The following is a 21477-nucleotide window of genomic DNA, read 5'->3' as shown; positions in this document are numbered from 1 at the left end:
TGCGTTCAGAAACTAAATGAGATGCAGAGTTAAAAAAATGAATGCAAATAATAAAAAGCAACTAACCAGATAACTAGTATATACTCCATCTAAAACTATTATTAACAGCATTTTGCTTCTGTGTTTGTTCTACAAGTATTATTTACATGTATGCATTTATCAGATGCCTATATTCAGTGACTTACAGAAAAGAAACAAAAGTCATTTGTCACAGAGCTCTAGATGCGTCACACACTACATGACCAAAAATACATCAATAACACACACACACACACACACACACACACACACACACACACACACACACACACACACACACACACACACACACACACACACACACACACACACACACACACACACACACACACACACACACACACACAACGCCACCTTCTGGAGTGAATGTGTGTCTGTATCAAACACACACTCACACACACACACACACACACTCACACACACACACACACACACACACACACATAGAGACAGTCACTCGACGCCACCTACTGGAGAAAATGTTTGTCTGTATCAAACACACACACACACACACACACACACACACACACACACACACACACACACACACACACACACACACACACACACACACACACACACACACACACACACACACACACACACACGTCTATAATACTAACAGGGGACTGTCGCTCTACACTGGCCAAGAGGGGACTAGTGTTTCTGGACATTTTAAAGAAACAAAAATGCTAAATAAAAGTTTTAACAATTTTTTAACAAATAAAGTGTCAGTGTTAAAAGACATTCAGTTAACATAATTTAATGTTCACACACACACACACACACACACACACACACACACACACACACACACACACACACACACACACACACACACACACACACACACACACACACACACAAACAGGCGCACACATCTTTGTGAGGACTCTCCATAGACGTAATGGTTTTTATACCGTACACACTGTATATCCCCTTACACTAACCCTACCCCTAAACCTACCCATCACACACACACACACACACACACACACACACACACACACACACACACACACTAACCCTACCCCTAAACCTACCCATCACAGGAAACTTTCTGCATTTTTACATTTTCAAAAAAATATAATTTAGTATGTTTATTAACCCTATCCTTGTGGGGACATTTGGTTCCCATAATGTAATATAAACCAAAACACACACACACACACACACACACACACACATTCTTGCGCAGGCCCCCTCATGGGGACCACCAGTTTTTTTATGCGTTGTGGGATCCACCCTTTCCAGTGGTCCTACACTGCTGTAAAAAACAACCTTAGATCCAAAAAAAAATCTCAATCATTAATATCACTTCAATTTGACAAATTTCAAAAGTTTTGTCGAAAAAGGTATTTGGCCCCTTGTGGGAACCGTTTCTAGGATTGCCAACTTGTGGGGTCCGCCCACATACACACATACATACCAAGTTTTTATATGTTAATGGGGCCCAAGGTCACTATCTGCAGCTGCTGACACCAGCCTTTATTATTACTCCCAGTTTCCTTATTTTGGACTAAAATAGTTATTTTTGTAATGAGCAATTAATTATGTATATATGTGAAACTTTCCATCTGCCTTTACAGATTACAAGACATACGGCTTCAAAGACAGTTTTATGACAAAACTGAAATGACCAATTTTATTGTAATGACACAGTTTATGCCACACAGTTGTCAGTCAATAAACTTTCTATTAAATGATTAAAACAAATTATTAATTTAATGTCTAGAGGTCTGTACAATCTGCACTCAATGTTTGAACAACATCAGCCTGAACTTTTATGTAAACCCAACAGTTTCTCTTATATAGGCATTGAAATTATATGTTTCATTGGACTGCATCCATAATGTCATGTTAACAAGTTGTTCTTTCCAGTGAAGCCTCAAATTTTGAAATCATGACAGAGATATTTAAAGAAATGAAAAATCCTTTGAAAGTGTGTGGGGCATATGTTAAATATTTCAGTGTTCAGGCCCTTAAAAAAAATGTATTAAAATAAATAAGAATATATCAATATCCATCCAACATCCACACATCCATCCATCCATCCATCCATATATACAACATCTGGTCAACATCCATCCATCCATCCACCCATATATCCAACATCTGTTCAACATCCATCCATCCATCCATATATCCAACATCTGGTCAACATCCATCCATCCATCCATCCATCCATCCATATATCCAACATCTGTTCAACATCCATCCATCCATCCATCCATCCATCCATCCATCCATCCATATATCCAACATCTGTTCAACATCCATCCATCCACCCATATATCCAACATCTGTTCAACATCCATCCATCCACCCATATATCCAACATCTGTTCAACATCCATCCATCCATATATCCAACATCTGTTCAACATCCATCCATCCATCCATCCATCCATATATCCAACATCTGTTCAACATCCATCCATCCACCCATATATCCAACATCTGTTCAACATCCATCCATCCATATATCCAACATCTGGTCAACATCCATCCATCCATATATCCAACATCTGGTCAACATCCATCCATCCATCCATCCATCCATCCATCCATCCATCCATATATCCAACATCTGTTCAACATCCATCCATATATCCAACATCTGTTCAACATCCATCCATCCATCCATCCATCCATCCATATATCCAACATCTGTTCAACATCCATCCATCCATCCATATATCCAACATCTGGTCAACATCCATCCATCCAGTCATCATCTACCCTACATCCATCCAGCCATTATCCACCCTACATCCATCAAACATCCATCCATCCAACATCCATCCAACATCTACCCTACATCCATCCAACATCCATCCATCCATCCATCCATCCATCCAACATCCATCCATTCAAAATTCTACCCTACATCCATCCAACATCCATCCATCCAGCCAACATCTACCCTACATCCAGCCAACATCCATCCATCCAACATCTACCCTACATCCATCCAACATCCATCCATCCAACATCCATCCATCCATCCAACATCCATCCATCCAGCCAACATCCATCCAGCCAACATCTACCCTACATCCAGCCAACATCCATCCATCCAACATCTACCCTACATCCATCCAACATCCATCCATCCAACATCCATCCATTCAACATCTACCCTACATCCATCCAACATCCATCCATCCAACATCCATCCATCCAACATCCATCCAGCCAACATCCATCCATCCAACATCCATCCATCCAACATCCATCCATCCATCATCCATCCATCCAACATCCATCCATCCATCCAACATCCATCCATCCATCATCCATCCATCCAACATCTACCCTACATCCAGCCAACATCCATCCATCCAACAATCATCCACCCTACATCCATCCAACATCCATCATCTACCCTACATCCATGCAGCCATCATCTACCCTACATTCATCCAGCCATCATCTACCCTACATCCATCCAACATCTACCATCCATCCATCCATCCATCCATCCATCCATCCATCATCTACCCTACATCCATCCAACATTCATCCATCAAACATCTATCCATCCAACATCCATCCAGCCATCATCTACCCTACATCCATCTAACATCCATTATCTATCCTACATCCATCTAACATCCATTATCTATCCTACATCCATCCATCTATCAAACATCTATTCAATATCCATCCAACATCCACACAACCAACATCCATCCTACATCCATCAAATTAACAATGAAATGAAATGAAATAAGAACTGTGAAATGTGTATATTTGTAGGCCACTGGACATCCATAAAACCTGAGCAAACCCCTACAACAACAACAAAAAGGTTACAACAGAACACAACCAAAGACAAAACACTTTAAGATCCTACCTCTAATGTTTTGGTTTTACCTCAGTTCCATTAGGTGCTTACACTAGACTTTTCTTCTCAGGGCTGTAATGCGATTTTTAACATAAAATTTAACTGCTTTCCAGTCTCTGTTTCTGAGAGCTTGAGGTTCTGCAGTAATACAGCGCTGACACTCTTCTTTACCAGGAACTTGATTCATTACAATAAATCTCCTCAAATGTTTGTCCACTGCAGCACACTCGTCTGGGGTCCAGCTTCTTTTGACAGCCGTTTGTTTTCCTATGTAGGCAAAAACACAAAACATTGTAGGTTTTCTTTTATAAAGAAATTTTAATCTTACTTAACCCTGTAAGACACACTGTTTCAGAATTACAACAATTGTGGTTATTCCCCAAAACCCCTTTTGTCTTTTTTTTATTGTTTGTTTGTTTATACAACCACATCAATATGATCTGTGGGTCCAACATTTTAATCCCACCATGTAATTGGATCCAGGATTTGTATACAAAGCCCACCCTTAAGTCAAGAAGTGACACATCCTACAATTTTCTGATCAAGCAACATCCCGTTGATTTACTGGACTGGATTCATCTTCAAGTAAGTAAAATGCTTGGAATATGTTTTTCTGTGTTTATTACAGTGTCTAGAACAAGGACATATACAGTAAATGTTGCATATTACAATGTTGGATGAGAGTGGCGGTCATAATTGCCCTGTTTTTAAGAGGAACATCTTGAGGGGAACTTAAATGAAAATGTTCACAACAAATTATACATGATTTAAACATTATACCCTTTAGCTTTATATCGTAATACATATTCTATACTGTATTAGAGACTAAAGTTGAAAGATATATTGCCATATCTAAACATAATTTGCTATCACATTCAGGACTTTCTAACAAAGAAATTCTGTTTGTGCAAATCTGCCCTTTCTTAGTCTACTGGTAAACAAAATGTTCTTATCAATTTATAGTCAAAGTGCTTATCATTAGGCCTATAACCTTTATTTAACCAGGTCTGTCCCATTGAGATCCAATATCTCTTTTACAAGAGACACCTGGCCAATCCTCCAAGTTGTGCGGGATGCTCCTGGTGCTTTGTTCTGGCACAGGTGTAAATGTTCATCACTGTTAGATTTTGTTGTAAACTGGACGCTGAATGCATTCCTGTAATGATTACAATCACAGTCTACTATAGGTGAGCCATTAGGTATAGTGTGACCGGTGAGATGTGTGAATAGGCTGCTTCAGTCCAAAGTGTGAACGCGTCATAATGAGGCATGTGTGCTATTTGTATATACAATGTACATTTGTTTCAATTTTATCTTTTTCATTTCAGAATGCCACCAGCAAGGAGAAATCCTCGGTACAATGTGCACAATATAATTGCCATCATCCAAAAAGGAGAAAGTGATGTGGACATAGATTTTGACAACACTGATGCAAGTGATGAAGAATCAGATATTGATGTCTCTGTGGACAAAGAAAACCAAGAACCTACCGAATGTCCAGCTAATGTGAATATTGAGCCCGGGCAATCAAAGAAATACATCATGCCACATGACAGACGTCACTGATTTTTCTGGTCAAGCTCTCACAGATGATGTCACCTCCCTCCACACACCAAGCTCTGGCAAAACAAAATACGTTTTGCTTTGGTTCAAGCTCTGGCAACAAATACGAACGAGTACAGCATTCAAAATGACGAAAGATCAGTCAACACTAATACAAAAGAAATACAGGCAGCATTGGGCATGTACCTGAGGATGGAACATTACATTTTGTAAACAATTTAACCGTGCCAAAGACTGAAAAGAGGGACAAACTCTGGAAACTCAGACCACAGCTTGATTCACTCAGAGAAAACTGCCTGCAGCAGGTGGTACCAGAAGAGCACATTCCATGGACAAGATGATGATACCCTTCAACGGGAAGTTCAGCAGCATCAAGAAGTATATGCAAGGTAATCTACGCTCATGGGGCTTTAAAGTATGGGTGAAAGCTGAAATCTCTAGCATGATGCTTGACTTTGATGTTTACCAAGGGAGCAACAATGAAGTACGAGTCAAATCTGAACTTGGATTGTCAGGTGATGTTGTAATGAAGCTTGACTCCACATTTCCAAAGGGTCAACACAACAAGATCTAGGCAGACAACTACTTCACCACCGTTCCATGAAGCTCCTTGAGCAAGGAATCCATTATGTGGGAACAGCAAGGCAAGTGCATCTACCCAACTGTAATCTTTACATGTGAAGAGCTTGAAGAAGAAGGGCAGAGGAAGCTTTGACCACAGAGTGGAGGAGAAACAACATCTGTGCTGTCAAATGGTACGACAACAGGGCGGTGACACTTGTGTCATCCTTCGCTGGACCAGAACCTGTTCAGGAGATTCAACACTGGGACAAAGCCGCCAATACCTACATTGATGTTAGAAAGGCTTCCATTGTGGGCATCTACAATAAATACATGGGAGGTGTGGATTTGTTGGACTCATTTACAGCAAAACACAAGTATGCACTGAAATCCTGGCGGTGGTACATGTACATCTTCTGGCACACAATCACCCTTGCTGTGGTCAACGCCTGGCTCCTCTACAAGCAGCACAGCCTATGCTCTCAGGATGCCAAAGGAGGAGATACTGAACATGAGCAAGTTCCAAGCATAGCTGGCTTCCTCTCTCATTACGGTAATGATCTATTTGTGCTATTTACCTTGTTTGTGATAAATCAGACTGGTATTTGAGATGTACATAAATTGATACATTTGTTCTTTATATTCTAATCTGGTGGACACAACACTGAAAACACCAAAGAGAGGACGGCCATCTTCAATCAACAAGAGCCCAGAGACAGGAGCCCTCTGAATAGTGGAAAGAGACCACACATGGATGATGGAAGTCCAAAGGCTCCCTCTTCTAAAAAAAACTGGAAACTGGACATTTCCCCCTGAAGACAAAGAGAGGGCACTGCAGACATTGCAGTAAAGGGTACACCAATACCCAATGCAGCAAGTGTGATGTCCGCCTCTGTTTTTCAGAGAACAGGAACCATTTCTGGGATTACCACTATAAGTGAAGGTGGACTTCACACTGAGCACACAGATTTCAGTGGAGAGCGAGAGAACACTGCAGACATGGCACTGTTAACAATGTAAATAAATAAAGTTCTTATTTGTTGGAATAAACAACTCTTCATAATAACATGACTGAGAATATTATTCATTTTATACACTGGTTTGGTAAAAACAAAAACACAGCAAATTAATCCATAATTATTTAGCTTGATGGGCACCTCTTCGGACCTGACGTGCAGCCCAGCTACTCAAACGCAGCTACGTGTATGTACTCTTGTGATTGGCCAGAGTGATCACAAGTCTCCGGATGTTTGGGTCTCGTTGCTGAAAGAGTGCATGAAGCGGTGGAAAAAACCCAGCCCCCCTGTGCTGCCAAAATACAACAGACTTCTTATTGATATAAAGGTGATAATGTCAGTCTTCCCCCAACCCTACAACCTGCGACAATGCAGGCTCACAAGGTCTGTTCCTGCAACAGCTTCTTTCAAGCCACTGTCAGGCTTGTGCCACCGGACAGTAAGGAGGGACAGACATTTTTCAAGTGTTGAGTCAAGGAGGCAAAGTAAAAGCCCTTAAAAATAAATGAGCAGCTCTGGCCCAAAAGAGAGTGCAAGCCCCAAAGCTTACCTCTCTTTTTTGCAGACACACTCCGGTTTTGGACTTGTGATGTGGAGGGACATTCTTGCAGGGATGACATGCTGACCTCATCTTCTGACCCCTCTTCTCTTGGCATACTGACATCTGGACAAAGAAATAACTTTATTGTAGTATACACTACTTGAAATATGTAATAGCCGTCAGTACAGTGGTTGTGTTATTTTATAAAATAATTTAGTATATTCAATTCAATTTTCAATTCAGTATTCAGTTTATTTATATAGTGTCGATTCACAACAGATGTCGTCTCAAGGCACTTAACAAGAAGTCAGTATATGGGATTTGTGTCTCTTAAAGAGACAGTTTATTTCATCCCGTCTCCTATCGTCCTGAAATTCTTTTCAAGTGACTAATGACGTGAAAATTAGTTGTCATGTTAGCCGAGGAATGGGCAACTCCAGTCCTCAAGGGCCACTAATCTGCAGCTCTGAGATGTTTCCCTGCTTCAACACACCTGATTCAAATTAAATAGATCAAACAGCTTGTTGCCAAGCTCTGCACAATGAATCAGGTGTGTTGCAGCAGGGAAACATCTAAGACCTAAAGGATAGTGGCCCTCAAGCAGTATATTTCCTCATATAGTGTACGGACGACAGACCGTCCCACGCAGTCCACTAGTGCTGAAGTAGCTGTGCACCGAAAAGATTGTATGTTGGACAATATAAGATGAACTGATTTCATCAGACAAAAAGCGACTGTTGTTACTGACATCACAAGTAGCATTAACGTTTAGGTTTGTGTGCCCTCACCTACTGTTTATAGGTTGCTCCAATCTCACGGCGCAGACTTCACGCAGGGATTGCACGGCTACTCAAACATTTTTCCTCCTCAACTGTGTACGAGTACACAGTTACAGCGAGTCGAGTATGAGTACACAGATGAGGAGGAAACATGTCAAGACGACAAGGCTGTACGAGTTTATTTGATGTCATCTAACCCGATGGCATGTGTGTTTGAGCCAGTGATGAGGAGGAGGGTTGAGAGACCCGTTTTTGCGGAAGTTGAGGGAGCTGCAGCGGCTCCGGACGGAGATGAAAGTGAGGAGAGGGTCGGCAACCCTTTGCAGTGCAAGTGCGGTCACTGCTCAGCAATGCGGACAACCGTGGAGTCTGTTTGCTGCCATGAAGCAGACTTGGATAATGTGCCCAGGGAATTGTCCTGCATCACCTTATCACGCACATTTCAGATGTTCTGTAGTGACAGGGACGTGTTGGAGTAGCTGTGCTATCCCTGTATGAAGTCTGTGCCGAGAGATTAGAGCAACCTATAAGCAATAGGTGGGTACACGCTAACCTCACAGTTAATGCTAGTTGTAATTTCAGGTAGTACTGACGCAGTGTTCAGTTATAAAACGGGGGTTGTGTTTGACTGATTGTGCAGCCTCTGCATCAGACAGGTCTCCTGACAGAGTAGCAGGAGAAAGAAGTGGGTGGGACAAAGGAGGGAGGTGGAGTTGTTGATGTTCAAATTTTTGCCATGTGGTGTGTGAAATGCACGAAAGGTAAGAATTGCGTTCAAGCTCACCGGTTGCAGACACTCCCTGGTTTTGACTTTGTGATGTGGAGGTACATTCTTGCGTGGATGACATGCTGACCTCATCGTCTGACCCATCATCTCCTAGCATACTGACATCTGGAGAGGGAAATAACTTAAGAATACAATACACAAAATATCTAAAACAGATTATTTATAATCAATTTAGGAACATCGTATACACATACCTTCAATGTCCTCTGCTAAAGGTCCCTCCATGTCAATGGTCTCTAAAATGATAATTGATAAAAAGTTGAGTTTGGAAAGCTGAAACTATGGGCAATCTGCAAGAGTATACAACAGTAGTATTATCTCTCATCCCGTCACCATTACTGCCCTATGTTTTACATGGTAAATAGTTGTTTTCTGAATGCGGAAGACTAAATGTCATATATAGTGCCTTCAAGAATATAAAGTTAATTACCATTCACATCGACTTGTATTTCATCAAGGCTCTTTCCTTTGTAATCTCCTAGGCGTCCTTGTTCCATTGCCAGGAGCACTTTACTTACTTTGGCTAATTGGAGGGTGCTTTCTGGGAGCCTGTAGTGTTTCCTGTGAACAGCGATATTATGACCAAGGAAGTCTGCCAACTGGTCGAGCTCGGTGGTTTTGAGGTTTAGAACAGTAGACAGGGTAGCAATATGTTTCCTCAGTTGAATTGATGTTAACGCTTGAGGATTTTTTATGTCAGCACATTCACTGACAAATTGCCTCATGCAGTCACAAGCCCTGAGGTAATGGTCAGATTGTGGCAATGCAAACAGATATTCATTGTCCTTCAGCACCCCACATTCTTCTCTGCTCTCAGTAAGAGCATCAAGTGATTCTCTCATTAATGGGGTTAGAAGAACAGGAACCTTCCTTCCTCTTTTTCCAACAATTGCTATTCGAACAAAATGCCTGCAGAGCTTCTGCTCAAGCGCTGTGAGGGCCAAATTTACATCTCCCTGTTCCTCTGATGTGTCCTTCGATAAGTATGCAGACAGGCGCATTCGGGACACTTCACCTGCTCTCCGCCGATTAAAAAGCATAACTTGAGTCAGCGTTACTTTTGCAAGTTCCTTCCAATTTGTGGATGAACGATGTTCTTTTAAATCTTTGAGATGTTGCTGGTGTTTTTCTTCTAGATAGCAATGTAGCTTTTGGATATCTTGTGTAAGAGGTAAAAGTTGCGGTGCATTCCATTTGGCCCGGTTAAGCTGGGTTAATGCCTGGCCTGCAATATCAAACCTCCAACTCTCTAAATACAACTGTGCGAACTCCTCAGCATTTTTAATGGTTTCTTTATCTTTCTTTTTCAGTCCTTCGGACTTGATAAACATAGCCAACGAATGCAGGCTGTGTCCTACCTTGCGTGCAAGAGAGGGACATTGGTATATGCCAGTTTCATCACTGAATCCAGATAGGTTCTTTGCAGCTCTGACAACCTGGGAGTACTGTTCAGGTTTGATGAGTTCTAGAATGGTCTTCACATATGTGATTTTTTTAGCTTCCAATAAAAGCCTACCAAGTTCTCTCAGTTTTTGGCGTATATACTGGTGTTGACTGACTATCTTCTCATTCTTTTTGAACAACCTGAACCCATAATTGAGGATGCAGTTGTCTCCTTTAATTGCAACTGCAATCTTGTCCTGAATCATTACACTCAAGAACTTCCAATACGCGTCTGTATATTCCGATGGAGAACGTTCAGCGAAAGCACACAATGCCTGAACTCTCTTTTTACCTGGTTTAGAACTTTCGGGTTTGAAGCTGCAGACCTTGAAATGCCGCCACATCGCTCTTCTTGAGAACAACCCATAGCAGTGAATGCAATGTGCAAATTTATGTCCCTCTGATTTTTTTCCCGGTTGTTTACATGGGATTAGTTTTCCCTTTTGTGTTTCCAAAACATGACTGTTGTGCTCGAAGTTTCCCTTATTTCGTATGTAGTCCAATTGTAGTTTTCTTTCCTTTGAGTTTTTTGGAAAACTGAATGCTTTCGCGACATCCAATTCATCTTGGTGTTTGCGCCACAAGTGTCTTGACATTTTCTGGACAAACTTCCTGCAATAAAAGCAGAAATGTTTCTTGTTATAGCTTCTGGATCCATCATCTTTCTTTAAAGTTGGACTGACAATGATATACTGCTCTTCTTCCAGGGGCACTGAAACATTGTTTTCAGAATATGTTGCGATTTCCTTTTCATTCCCATCAACTCTGCTATTTGGAAATCTTTGTGTGGGATCATGACATCTTTCCAAAAGTCTTCTCTGGCTAAAGTCAAATTGGCTATGACTAGAGGATCTACTTCCACTCTCCCTGGGCTTTGACTTGCTCTGTCTGGAGGACTCGCTTCGACTCTCCCTAGAGGATCTACTTCCACTCTCCCTGGGCTTTGACTTGCTCTGTCTGGAGGACTTGCTTCCACTCTCTCTGGAGGATCTACTTCCACTCTCTCTGGAGGATCTACTTCCACTCTCTCTGGAGGATCTACTTCCACTCTCTCTGGAGGATCTACTTCCACTCTCTCTGGAGGATCTACTTCCACTCTCTCTGGAGGATCTACTTCCACTCTCTCTGGAGGATCTACTTCCACTCTCTCTGGAGGATCTACTTCCACTCTCCCTGGGCTTAGACTTGCTCTGTCTGGAGGACTTGCTTCCACTCTCTCTGGAGGATCTACTTCCACTCTCTCTGGAGGATCTACTTCCACTCTCTCTGGAGGATCTACTTCCACTCTCTCTGGAGGATCTACTTCCACTCTCCCTGGGCTTAGACTTGCTCTGTCTGGAGGACTTTCTTCCACTCTCTCTGGAGGATCTACTTCCACTCTCTCTGGAGGATCTACTTCCACTCTCTCTGGAGGATCTACTTCCACTCTCCCTGGGCTTAGACTTGCTCTGTCTGGAGGACTCGCTTCCACTCTCTCGAGAGGATCTACTTCCACTCTCCCTGGGCTTAGACTTGCTCTGACTGGATGATGCACCTTTGTTCTTTTTTTCCATTTCCAGGGTTAATTCCATACTGCTATCACTTTCTGTGCTTTCATCCTTGGGATTTGGAATATACTCCTCTTCGCTACCTAAGTTTGAGTCATCCGATTCCATGAGATTCATCTGAATCTTTAAAAACAAACACACATCTGTTAATAACTATTTTTGCAACATTAAATATTAAAAATAAAAAACCTGAGTATACTGATTGAACAGGCTCAGGATACTAAATGAAGAAAAATCTGTATGGACCATTTTCAGTACAAGTAAATTTACAAATTAGAAGAATCCCCATCAGACTCACTAGCAAGAGCAACAGACATTTTCACAATCATGAAAACACAAAAGAACCCCCCCCCCCCCCCCCCCAAAAAAAAAAAAGACTTACGGGACGGCAAGACCTTCTTCTCAGCTTCTGTGAATCCCTTTCAGGCTTAAAAAAAGGAGTCTCCTCTGCGCTGTCACTACTTGAATCATAGAGACTGTGGGTAAAATCTTGTACTCTATCCATCTGCAAAAAGGGAGACATGGAGATATTTTGCTGTATGATTGCTGTATTTTTAATTGATAGGGAGACCATTCAGAGGTTGTCAGGTGAGCTAGACACCTATGATAATTATTGACCAATATTACCCCTCCATCCACCTGCTGAGGCCCATGTCCAAACTGCCTTCCAGGTGGAGTAAATGTTGACAAAATTCTAAAAAAAAAAAAAGAGTAATGCTTCAGTTTTCATGCATTTGATTGTTAAATTTAATGACTTCACAGCAAATGATTAATCATAATGATATAGTGTCATTCCTGTAGACATGGAACTACTCAAGAGAGAGAGATTAGTCAATAATTTTCCGAAGTGTCTTCCTCACCTCACAATTGTCTCCCTATCAATTAAAAATCAGCAATCAGTCAGAAAAGAAGTTGAGCTTCTCTAATAAATGTTTACTGATTGATTGTTGGTGATCTCTCTGATTGATTGTTGGTGATCTCTATTTAATTGATAATTAATGCACCAGGCGAGGAGGAGGACTCGACCGGATTTTGGCAACAGAGACCGTTATCACATAAACAAGTTAATTATATTGTTAAAATGTGTTTTGGGGCTTACCAGAATGCTTTTTGTGCGTCTCAGTGGTGGAACAAGTTCATCATCCGATTGATTGTTGGAATGGTTGCTTGGAGAAGCCTCATCACAAGTTTCTTTCACAACAGTTTCATCTGAATCGTACAAAAGATCTGAAACATCTGGGCCAATATCATTCTGCCCTATAATAACATCCAGGTGTGGGGTGGGAGGTTCGTTTTCCATACCATCCTCATCAGTTTCATCACTATCTGAATAATCAACCAGTGAAAATCCTTGGACAGTAAATGCCTAAAAATAAACAAAAATTCATTAAGTATGGAATTAGAAAGGTTGGCCAAAGAAACATGGCATGGTCTGACTAAAAATCTAAATCCAGAAATGTGAACATCAGCCCTTTTAGACAGCGTACAATTATAAATGTTAAAATCAGAGTACAGCTATACTATAGTATTACAATACTATCATATAGTTGCCTGAGGAAGACCATTTGGATCGAAACATTTGTTTTTTAGTCAATAAAAGGTAACTGTGAGCTTTAACCCAGTATGCAGATGTTCTTATTTTTTCTCCCCAGATGTTATCATAATGCATTAAAAGGTGCCCCACAAGAATGGGACTGGAAAGATGCCAGTGTGTTACATTACCTGGCCTTTACAACCCAATATGGTCACCTGACTACTTTAAAGCCCCATGAGCATTGGTCCATGGTCCAATTGACCATTACAGGAGTTTTCAGTGCATCAAATCAAAATATTTAAAATCAAAATTAAAAATCAAAAAGATGCTTTAAAACATCTAACAGCTCAGACACAGTACACAATTACAAATGTTAAAATCACAGTTGAGGTCATGTCAGGTGTTGCCATAGTGCATTAAAAACAATTACAGTAAGAACTGGACGGAAGGGCCCCACATGGGTCAGACTAGAGACATATGAGTGTGTAAAGGAGAGACTAGAGAAACTAAATGTATTTGGAAGATGGAAGGACCCCATAAGAACATGACTGGAAACATGCCGGTGTGTGTGTGACATTAACTGGCCTTTAACACCCAATATAAAGCCACATAAGCAAAATATTGCTTTAAAACATCTAACAGCTCAGACACAGTATACAATTACAAATGTTAAAATCATAGTTGAGGTCATGTCAGGTGTTGCCATAGTGCATTAAAAACAATTACAGTAAGAACTGGACGGAAGGGCCCCACATGGGTCAGACTAGAGACATATGAGTGTGTAAAGGAGAGACTAGAGAAACTAAATGTATTTGGAAGATGGAAGGACCCCATAAGAACATGACTGGAAACATGCCGGTGTGTGTGTGACATTATCTGGCCTTTAACACCCAATATAAAGCCACATAAGCAAAATATTGCTTTAAAACATCTAACAGCTCAGACACAGTATACAATTACGAATGTTAAAATCATAGTTGAGGTCATGTCAGGTGTTGCCATAGTGCATTAAAAACAATTACAGTAAGAACTGGACGGAAGGGCCCCACATGGGTCAGACTAGAGACATATGAGTGTGTAAAGGAGAGACTAGAGAAACTAAATGTATTTGGAAGATGGAAGGACCCCATAAGAACATGACTGGAAACATGCCGGTGTGTGTGTGACATTACCTGGCCTTTAACACCCAATATAAAGCCACATAAGCAAAATATTGCTTTAAAACATCTAACAGCTCAGACACAGTATACAATTACAAATGTTAAAATCATAGTTGAGGTCATGTCAGGTGTTGCCATAGTGCATTAAAAACAATTACAGTAAGAACTGGACGGAAGGGCCCCACATGGGTCAGACTAGAGACATATGAGTGTGTAAAGGAGAGACTAGAGAAACTAAATGTATTTGGAAGATGGAAGGACCCCATAAGAACATGACTGGAAACATGCCGGTGTGTGTGTGACATTATCTGGCCTTTAACACCCAATATAAGGCCACATAAGCATTGGTCCACTTTAGTAAAAGAACACCACCACATACATGTCAGCATAGATGAATGTGTTTGAATGTACTTTTACCTGTGAGCAGGTCTGATCTGGGTTTGGTCCATCACTAAGCGTCTGAGGAACAGGGCTGGTCTCATTCTCTCCTGCTGCGGCTGGAGTCTGAAGGCCTTTCACCTGAAATAGACAAGACAAGAAGAGACTCAGAACTGTATGAAGAGACATTCACAGGCTAATAAGGTCATCTAATGGTGACACAGCACTGAACTTCAACTGAGAGCATGGACTAAAAAGCAGCTCACGTCTATTTCAGGAGTTTACAGTGGATCAAATCAAAATATTGCTTTAAAACATCTAACAGCTCAGACACAGTATACAATTACAAATGTTAAAATCATAGTTGAGGTCATGTCAGGTGTTGCCATAGTGCATTAAAAACAATTACAGTAAGAACTGGACGGAAGGGCCCCACATGGGTCAGACTAGAGACATATGAGTGTGTAAAGGAGAGACTAGAGAAACTAAATGTATTTGGAAGATGGAAGGACCCCATAAGAACATGACTGGAAACATGCCGGTGTGTGTGTGACATTAACTGGCCTTTAACACCCAATATAAAGCCACATAAGCAAAATATTGCTTTAAAACATCTAACAGCTCAGACACAGTATACAATTACAAATGTTAAAATCATAGTTGAGGTCATGTCAGGTGTTGCCATAGTGCATTAAAAACAATTACAGTGAGAACTGGACGGAAGGGCCCCACATGGGTCAGACTAGAGACATATGAGTGTGTAAAGGAGAGACTAGAGAAACTAAATGTATTTGGAAGATGGAAGGACCCCATAAGAACATGACTGGAAACATGCCGGTGTGTGTGACATTAACTGGCCTTTAACACCCAATATAAAGCCACATAAGCATTGGTCCACTTTAGTAAAAGAACACCACCACATACATGTCAGCATAGATGAATGTGTTTGAATGTACTTTTACCTGTGAGCAGGTCTGATCTGGGTTTGGTCCATCACTAAGCGTCTGAGGAACAGGGCTGGTCTCATTCTCTCCTGCTGCGGCTGGAGTCTGAAGGCCTTTCACCTGAAATAGACAAGACAAGAAGAGACTCAGAACTGTATGAAGAGACATTCACAGGCTAATAAGGTCATCTAATGGTGACACAGCACTGAACTTCAACTGAGAGCATGGACTAAAAAGCAGCTCACGTCTATTTCAGGAGTTTGCAGTGGATCAAATCAAAATATTGCTTTAAAACATCTAACAGCTCAGACACAGTATACAATTACGAATATTAAAATCACAGTTGAGGTCATGTCAGGTGTTGCCATAGTGCATTAAAAACAATTACAGTGAGAACTGGACGGAAGGGCCCCACATGGGTCAGACTAGAGACATATGAGTGTGTAAAGGAGAGACTAGAGAAACTAAATGTATTTGGAAGATGGAAGGACCCCATAAGAACATGACTGGAAACATGCCGGTGTGTGTGTGACATTAACTGGCCTTTAACACCCAATATAAAGCCACATAAGCAAAATATTGCTTTAAAACATCTAACAGCTCAGACACAGTATACAATTACGAATGTTAAAATCATAGTTGAGGTCATGTCAGGTGTTGCCATAGTGCATTAAAAACAATTACAGTAAGAACTGGACGGAAGGGCCCCACATGGGTCAGACTAGAGACATATGAGTGTGTAAAGGAGAGACTAGAGAAACTAAATGTATTTGGAAGATGGAAGGACCCCATAAGAACATGACTGGAAACATGCCGGTGTGTGTGTGACATTATCTGGCCTTTAACACCCAATATAAAGCCACATAAGCATTGGTCCACTTTAGTAAAAGAACACCACCACATACATGTCAGCATAGATGAATGTGTTTGAATGTACTTTTACCTGTGAGCAGGTCTGATCTGGGTTTGGTCCATCACTAAGCGTCTGAGGAACAGGGCTGGTCTCATTCTCTCCTGCTGCGGCTGGAGTCTGAAGGCCTTTCACCTGAAATAGACAAGACAAGAAGAGACTCAGAACTGTATGAAGAGACATTCACAGGCTAATAAGGTCATCTAATGGTGACACAGCACTGAACTTCAACTGAGAGCATGGACTAAAAAGCAGCTCACGTCTATTTCAGGAGTTTGCAGTGGATCAAATCAAAATATTGCTTTAAAACATCTAACAGCTCAGACACAGTATACAATTACGAATATTAAAATCACAGTTGAGGTCATGTCAGGTGTTGCCATAGTGCATTAAAAACAATTACAGTGAGAACTGGACGGAAGGGCCCCACATGGGTCAGACTAGAGACATATGAGTGTGTAAAGGAGAGACTAGAGAAACTAAATGTATTTGGAAGATGGAAGGACCCCATAAGAACATGACTGGAAACATGCCGGTGTGTGTGTGACATTATCTGGCCTTTAACACCCAATATAAAGCCACATAAGCAAAATATTGCTTTAAAACATCTAACAGCTCAGACACAGTATACAATTACGAATGTTAAAATCATAGTTGAGGTCATGTCAGGTGTTGCCATAGTGCATTAAAAACAATTACAGTAAGAACTGGACGGAAGGGCCCCACATGGGTCAGACTAGAGACATATGAGTGTGTAAAGGAGAGACTAGAGAAACTAAATGTATTTGGAAGATGGAAGGACCCCATAAGAACATGACTGGAAACATGCCGGTGTGTGTGTGACATTATCTGGCCTTTAACACCCAATATAAGGCCACATAAGCATTGGTCCACTTTAGTAAAAGAACACCACCACATACATGTCAGCATAGATGAATGTGTTTGAATGTACTTTTACCTGTGAGCAGGTCTGATCTGGGTTTGGTCCATCACTAAGCGTCTGAGGAACAGGGCTGGTCTCATTCTCTCCTGCTGCGGCTGGAGTCTGAAGGCCTTTCACCTGAAATAGACAAGACAAGAAGAGACTCAGAACTGTATGAAGAGACATTCACAGGCTAATAAGGTCATCTAATGGTGACACAGCACTGAACTTCAACTGAGAGCATGGACTAAAAAGCAGCTCACGTCTATTTCAGGAGTTTACAGTGGATCAAATCAAAATATTGCTTTAAAACATCTAACAGCTCAGACACAGTATACAATTACAAATGTTAAAATCATAGTTGAGGTCATGTCAGGTGTTGCCATAGTGCATTAAAAACAATTACAGTAAGAACTGGACGGAAGGGCCCCACATGGGTCAGACTAGAGACATATGAGTGTGTAAAGGAGAGACTAGAGAAACTAAATGTATTTGGAAGATGGAAGGACCCCATAAGAACATGACTGGAAACATGCCGGTGTGTGTGTGACATTAACTGGCCTTTAACACCCAATATAAAGCCACATAAGCAAAATATTGCTTTAAAACATCTAACAGCTCAGACACAGTATACAATTACGAATGTTAAAATCATAGTTGAGGTCATGTCAGGTGTTGCCATAGTGCATTAAAAACAATTACAGTAAGAACTGGACGGAAGGGCCCCACATGGGTCAGACTAGAGACATATGAGTGTGTAAAGGAGAGACTAGAGAAACTAAATGTATTTGGAAGATGGAAGGACCCCATAAGAACATGACTGGAAACATGCCGGTGTGTGTGTGACATTATCTGGCCTTTAACACCCAATATAAAGCCACATAAGCATTGGTCCACTTTAGTAAAAGAACACCACCACATACATGTCAGCATAGATGAATGTGTTTGAATGTACTTTTACCTGTGAGCAGGTCTGATCTGGGTTTGGTCCATCACTAAGCGTCTGAGGAACAGGGCTGGTCTCATTCTCTCCTGCTGCGGCTGGAGCTTGGGTTTTTTTCAACTGGATTGCAGATAAAGAAGAACTCATTTTAACACACATCACAGATCAAAGATTAAATGCATTTCCATAGACAGTCAAGAGTAATATTGGAAACATGGTTAATATTGGAGAAATACAAAATTTGCTTTTGCAACAAAACATTTAAAAAAAGAAATCTCTAAACTTAATCTAACCAACTCACCTTACTGCGCCAAGGCCATTTTGAATCACCATAGTTGTAATCAATTTCATCTCCTATTTCTATTTTCTTCAGAGAAAAAAGGCACAAATGTGGTTTGTTGTCAACTATGATTTTTTTCATAACGCAATTTGGATTTTTGTGGTTGTCATTGGCCAATCGCCCCAGAGATGAGTCTTCTTCAGATGCATCCAGGCTGAAAAGTATCAGAAAAATGGTAATAGTTTTACATCTTTTAAAAAGTTTTATTGAAAGAGTTATTTTCAAAAGAATTTAAGAGTATTTGTGCTTAATTCATTCATCAAGTATTAAACCCTTGATTCAGGGTTAACTCGTAATTTCTCTAAATCAATACAAAACATCCATCTTTCAATGTTTACCATAAGTGATGATTCTGCCACTGAAAGTCAAAGAGAAATGTGCTTTCAATCTCTGAGTATTTTCTTGACTTGCATTCCTCCTGTGTGAGGAGTTTACCCCTGTACTCCAACACGAAGTCCCCGGGTTCAATGGGGTGTGTGGCAAACACTCCTCTTCCTACAATAATATATAATAATTAAACAAACATTACATTGTAGCCGCAGCTCCGCCCACAACGCAGAGGCGAATTGCTAATGAGCTACTGCCGCTCTGCAGAAGCAAAGTCCTGGAAAAGAGCACATGATTTGGGCTAAAAACTGCATAATCATAATTTAAAGACCACTGAGAATGCTTTAAAATAGCTCAAAAGATGATCGGAGGGGGACTTTAAGTTGCAGTGAACGAAAGGTGCATTGAAACTCGCAATAACTTTATTAATTACAAATTTGTAATAATTGGGGTTTGACACCCAGAGACTGTGAGGAAAAAAACTGTATGCTGAAGCAGAAACAGAGAAGAAGAAAGTGCTACTTCATGGTTCCTGCATCATTTTAAAAATCAAACCAAATGCTTTTTAAAAACCTTATGAGCTCAGTAAATGAAAAATAAGACCCAACAGGCCAAGGGAAACAACAAGAAAAGAACTGAAATTCATACATGTGAATGATGACATCTACTTTTAATGTTTTATAATGCAGACGTTTATCCCTGTTAATGTTTTATCCCTATTATATATAACCTGAAAACACACAAAAACTGTACCCTGCCATTACATCAACAATAATACTTTTTTGATTTTGAAATGCACAAGTTGTGTCAAGGAATCTTCTGCAACTTACCTTTGTAACGGTCAATGAATCTCGGCATAAACCCATCCTTGTCAGTGCAAGACAGAATGTATGTCTTTGCATCGTCTATAGGCTTTTTTCTCCTCCTCCTTGTGGACATAATGGCTCTGTGAAAATAATTGTAATTCGTACTTAGTCAAGGCAAATCTCACAAAAAGCTTTTTGAAAAATAGCAAGTCACAAAAAAAATCTATTATGTAAAGTAAAATAAATACATAAACAGACATTCATACAAACACATAGATGCTGCAACAGCTGTGTACTGAGCTTTGCTATTGCAGGATGCACATTGTTTAACATCAAACACGGGCTAATGAAATATGCAAATTCTGAATGTGCACACTGAAAGCTGACCGAGCCTGTTGAAGCCGAGAAGTTAACTTGTTAGATGATAACCATGTTGTGCTGCACAGACACTCAGTAATCAATTTAAACTAGGGCTGTCAAACTTAACTTCTGGTACAGCAGCATGGCAGCGTTGCCACATGACCATTGACTGATATATGCAGCATCACATCCTTCCTCATACATACGCTCATGGATGGTTATGGGGGGGTCCAGGGTATGCCGGTACCACCCAGACAAAAAGCTTGGTGAAAACTTCCCTTAGAAGTATTGAGTCTAAACAAGCAAAGGTTTCAAATCTTGCTACATTTGTTGATCAGTCACAGTGATGCTCTGAAATTTAAGAATGTGTTTTTATTTGTTAAAAATGTGTTTGTTTTTAATATATATATATATATATATATATATATATATATATATATATATATAGTACCAGTCAAAAGTTTGGAAACGTTACTATTTTTAATGTTTTTGAAAGAAGTTTCTTATGCTCATCAAGCCTGCAGTTAAAAAAAAACAGTAATATTATGAAATATTATTACAATTTAAAATAATGGTTCTCTTTTTTAATATACTTTAAAATGTAATTTATTTTTGTGATGCAAAGCTGAATTTTCATCAGCAAGTACTCCAGTCTTTGGTGTCTTATGATCCTTCAGAAATCATTCTAATATGCTGATTTATGATCAATGTTGGAAACAGTTGTGCTG

At 40.4% G+C, this 21477-nt stretch overlaps 2 protein-coding genes across 2 annotated transcripts; both read right to left on the bottom strand.

The window, feature by feature from the left end:
- Positions 1–3571: 3571 nt before the first annotated feature.
- Positions 3572–10999, bottom strand: LOC308685772 (uncharacterized protein). Its single transcript, XM_081357763.1, has 5 exons — positions 9566–10999; positions 9330–9371; positions 9133–9240; positions 7579–7692; positions 3572–4155 (listed from the first exon to the last, which is right to left on the bottom strand). Exons 1-5 carry the CDS (start codon positions 10920–10922, stop codon positions 3941–3943), a joined length of 1836 nt encoding a protein of 611 aa, XP_081213889.1. The 5' UTR covers positions 10923–10999; the 3' UTR covers positions 3572–3940.
- A 140-nt stretch (positions 11000–11139) lies between these two features.
- LOC308705998 (uncharacterized protein) lies at positions 11140–20985 on the bottom strand (the record flags this gene model as incomplete). Its single annotated transcript, XM_081391366.1, has 12 exons — positions 20414–20985; positions 19595–19751; positions 19218–19410; positions 18935–19036; positions 18010–18111; positions 17085–17186; positions 16160–16261; positions 15237–15338; positions 13225–13491; positions 12508–12630; positions 11262–12248; positions 11140–11190 (listed from the first exon to the last, which is right to left on the bottom strand). Exons 1-12 carry the CDS (start codon positions 20520–20522, stop codon positions 11140–11142), a joined length of 2397 nt encoding a protein of 798 aa, XP_081247492.1. The 5' UTR covers positions 20523–20985.
- Positions 20986–21477: the final 492 nt, after the last annotated feature.

The sequence above is a fragment of the Scardinius erythrophthalmus genome (assembly GCF_964197995.2).
Source record: "Scardinius erythrophthalmus genome assembly, chromosome: 2".
Taxonomy (NCBI): domain Eukaryota; kingdom Metazoa; phylum Chordata; class Actinopteri; order Cypriniformes; family Leuciscidae; genus Scardinius; species Scardinius erythrophthalmus.
This window is presented reverse-complemented; position numbering and strand designations above follow the sequence as displayed.

What these genes read in the sequence shown, in the direction of transcription:
- LOC308685772 (XM_081357763.1), bottom strand. Translation starts at nt 10,922, where the DNA reads ATGTGGCGGCATTTCAAGGTCTGCAGCTTCAAACCCGAAAGTTCTAAA. An exon ending in TTTAGCAGAGGACATTGAAG is followed by an intron (nt 9,241 to 9,329) that starts GTATGTGTATAC and finishes TTCCCTCTCCAG; the next exon opens with ATGTCAGTATGCTAGGAGAT. An exon ending in TGTGTCTGCAAAAAAGAGAG is followed by an intron (nt 4,156 to 7,578) that starts GTAAGCTTTGGG and finishes TTGCCTACATAG; the next exon opens with GAAAACAAACGGCTGTCAAA.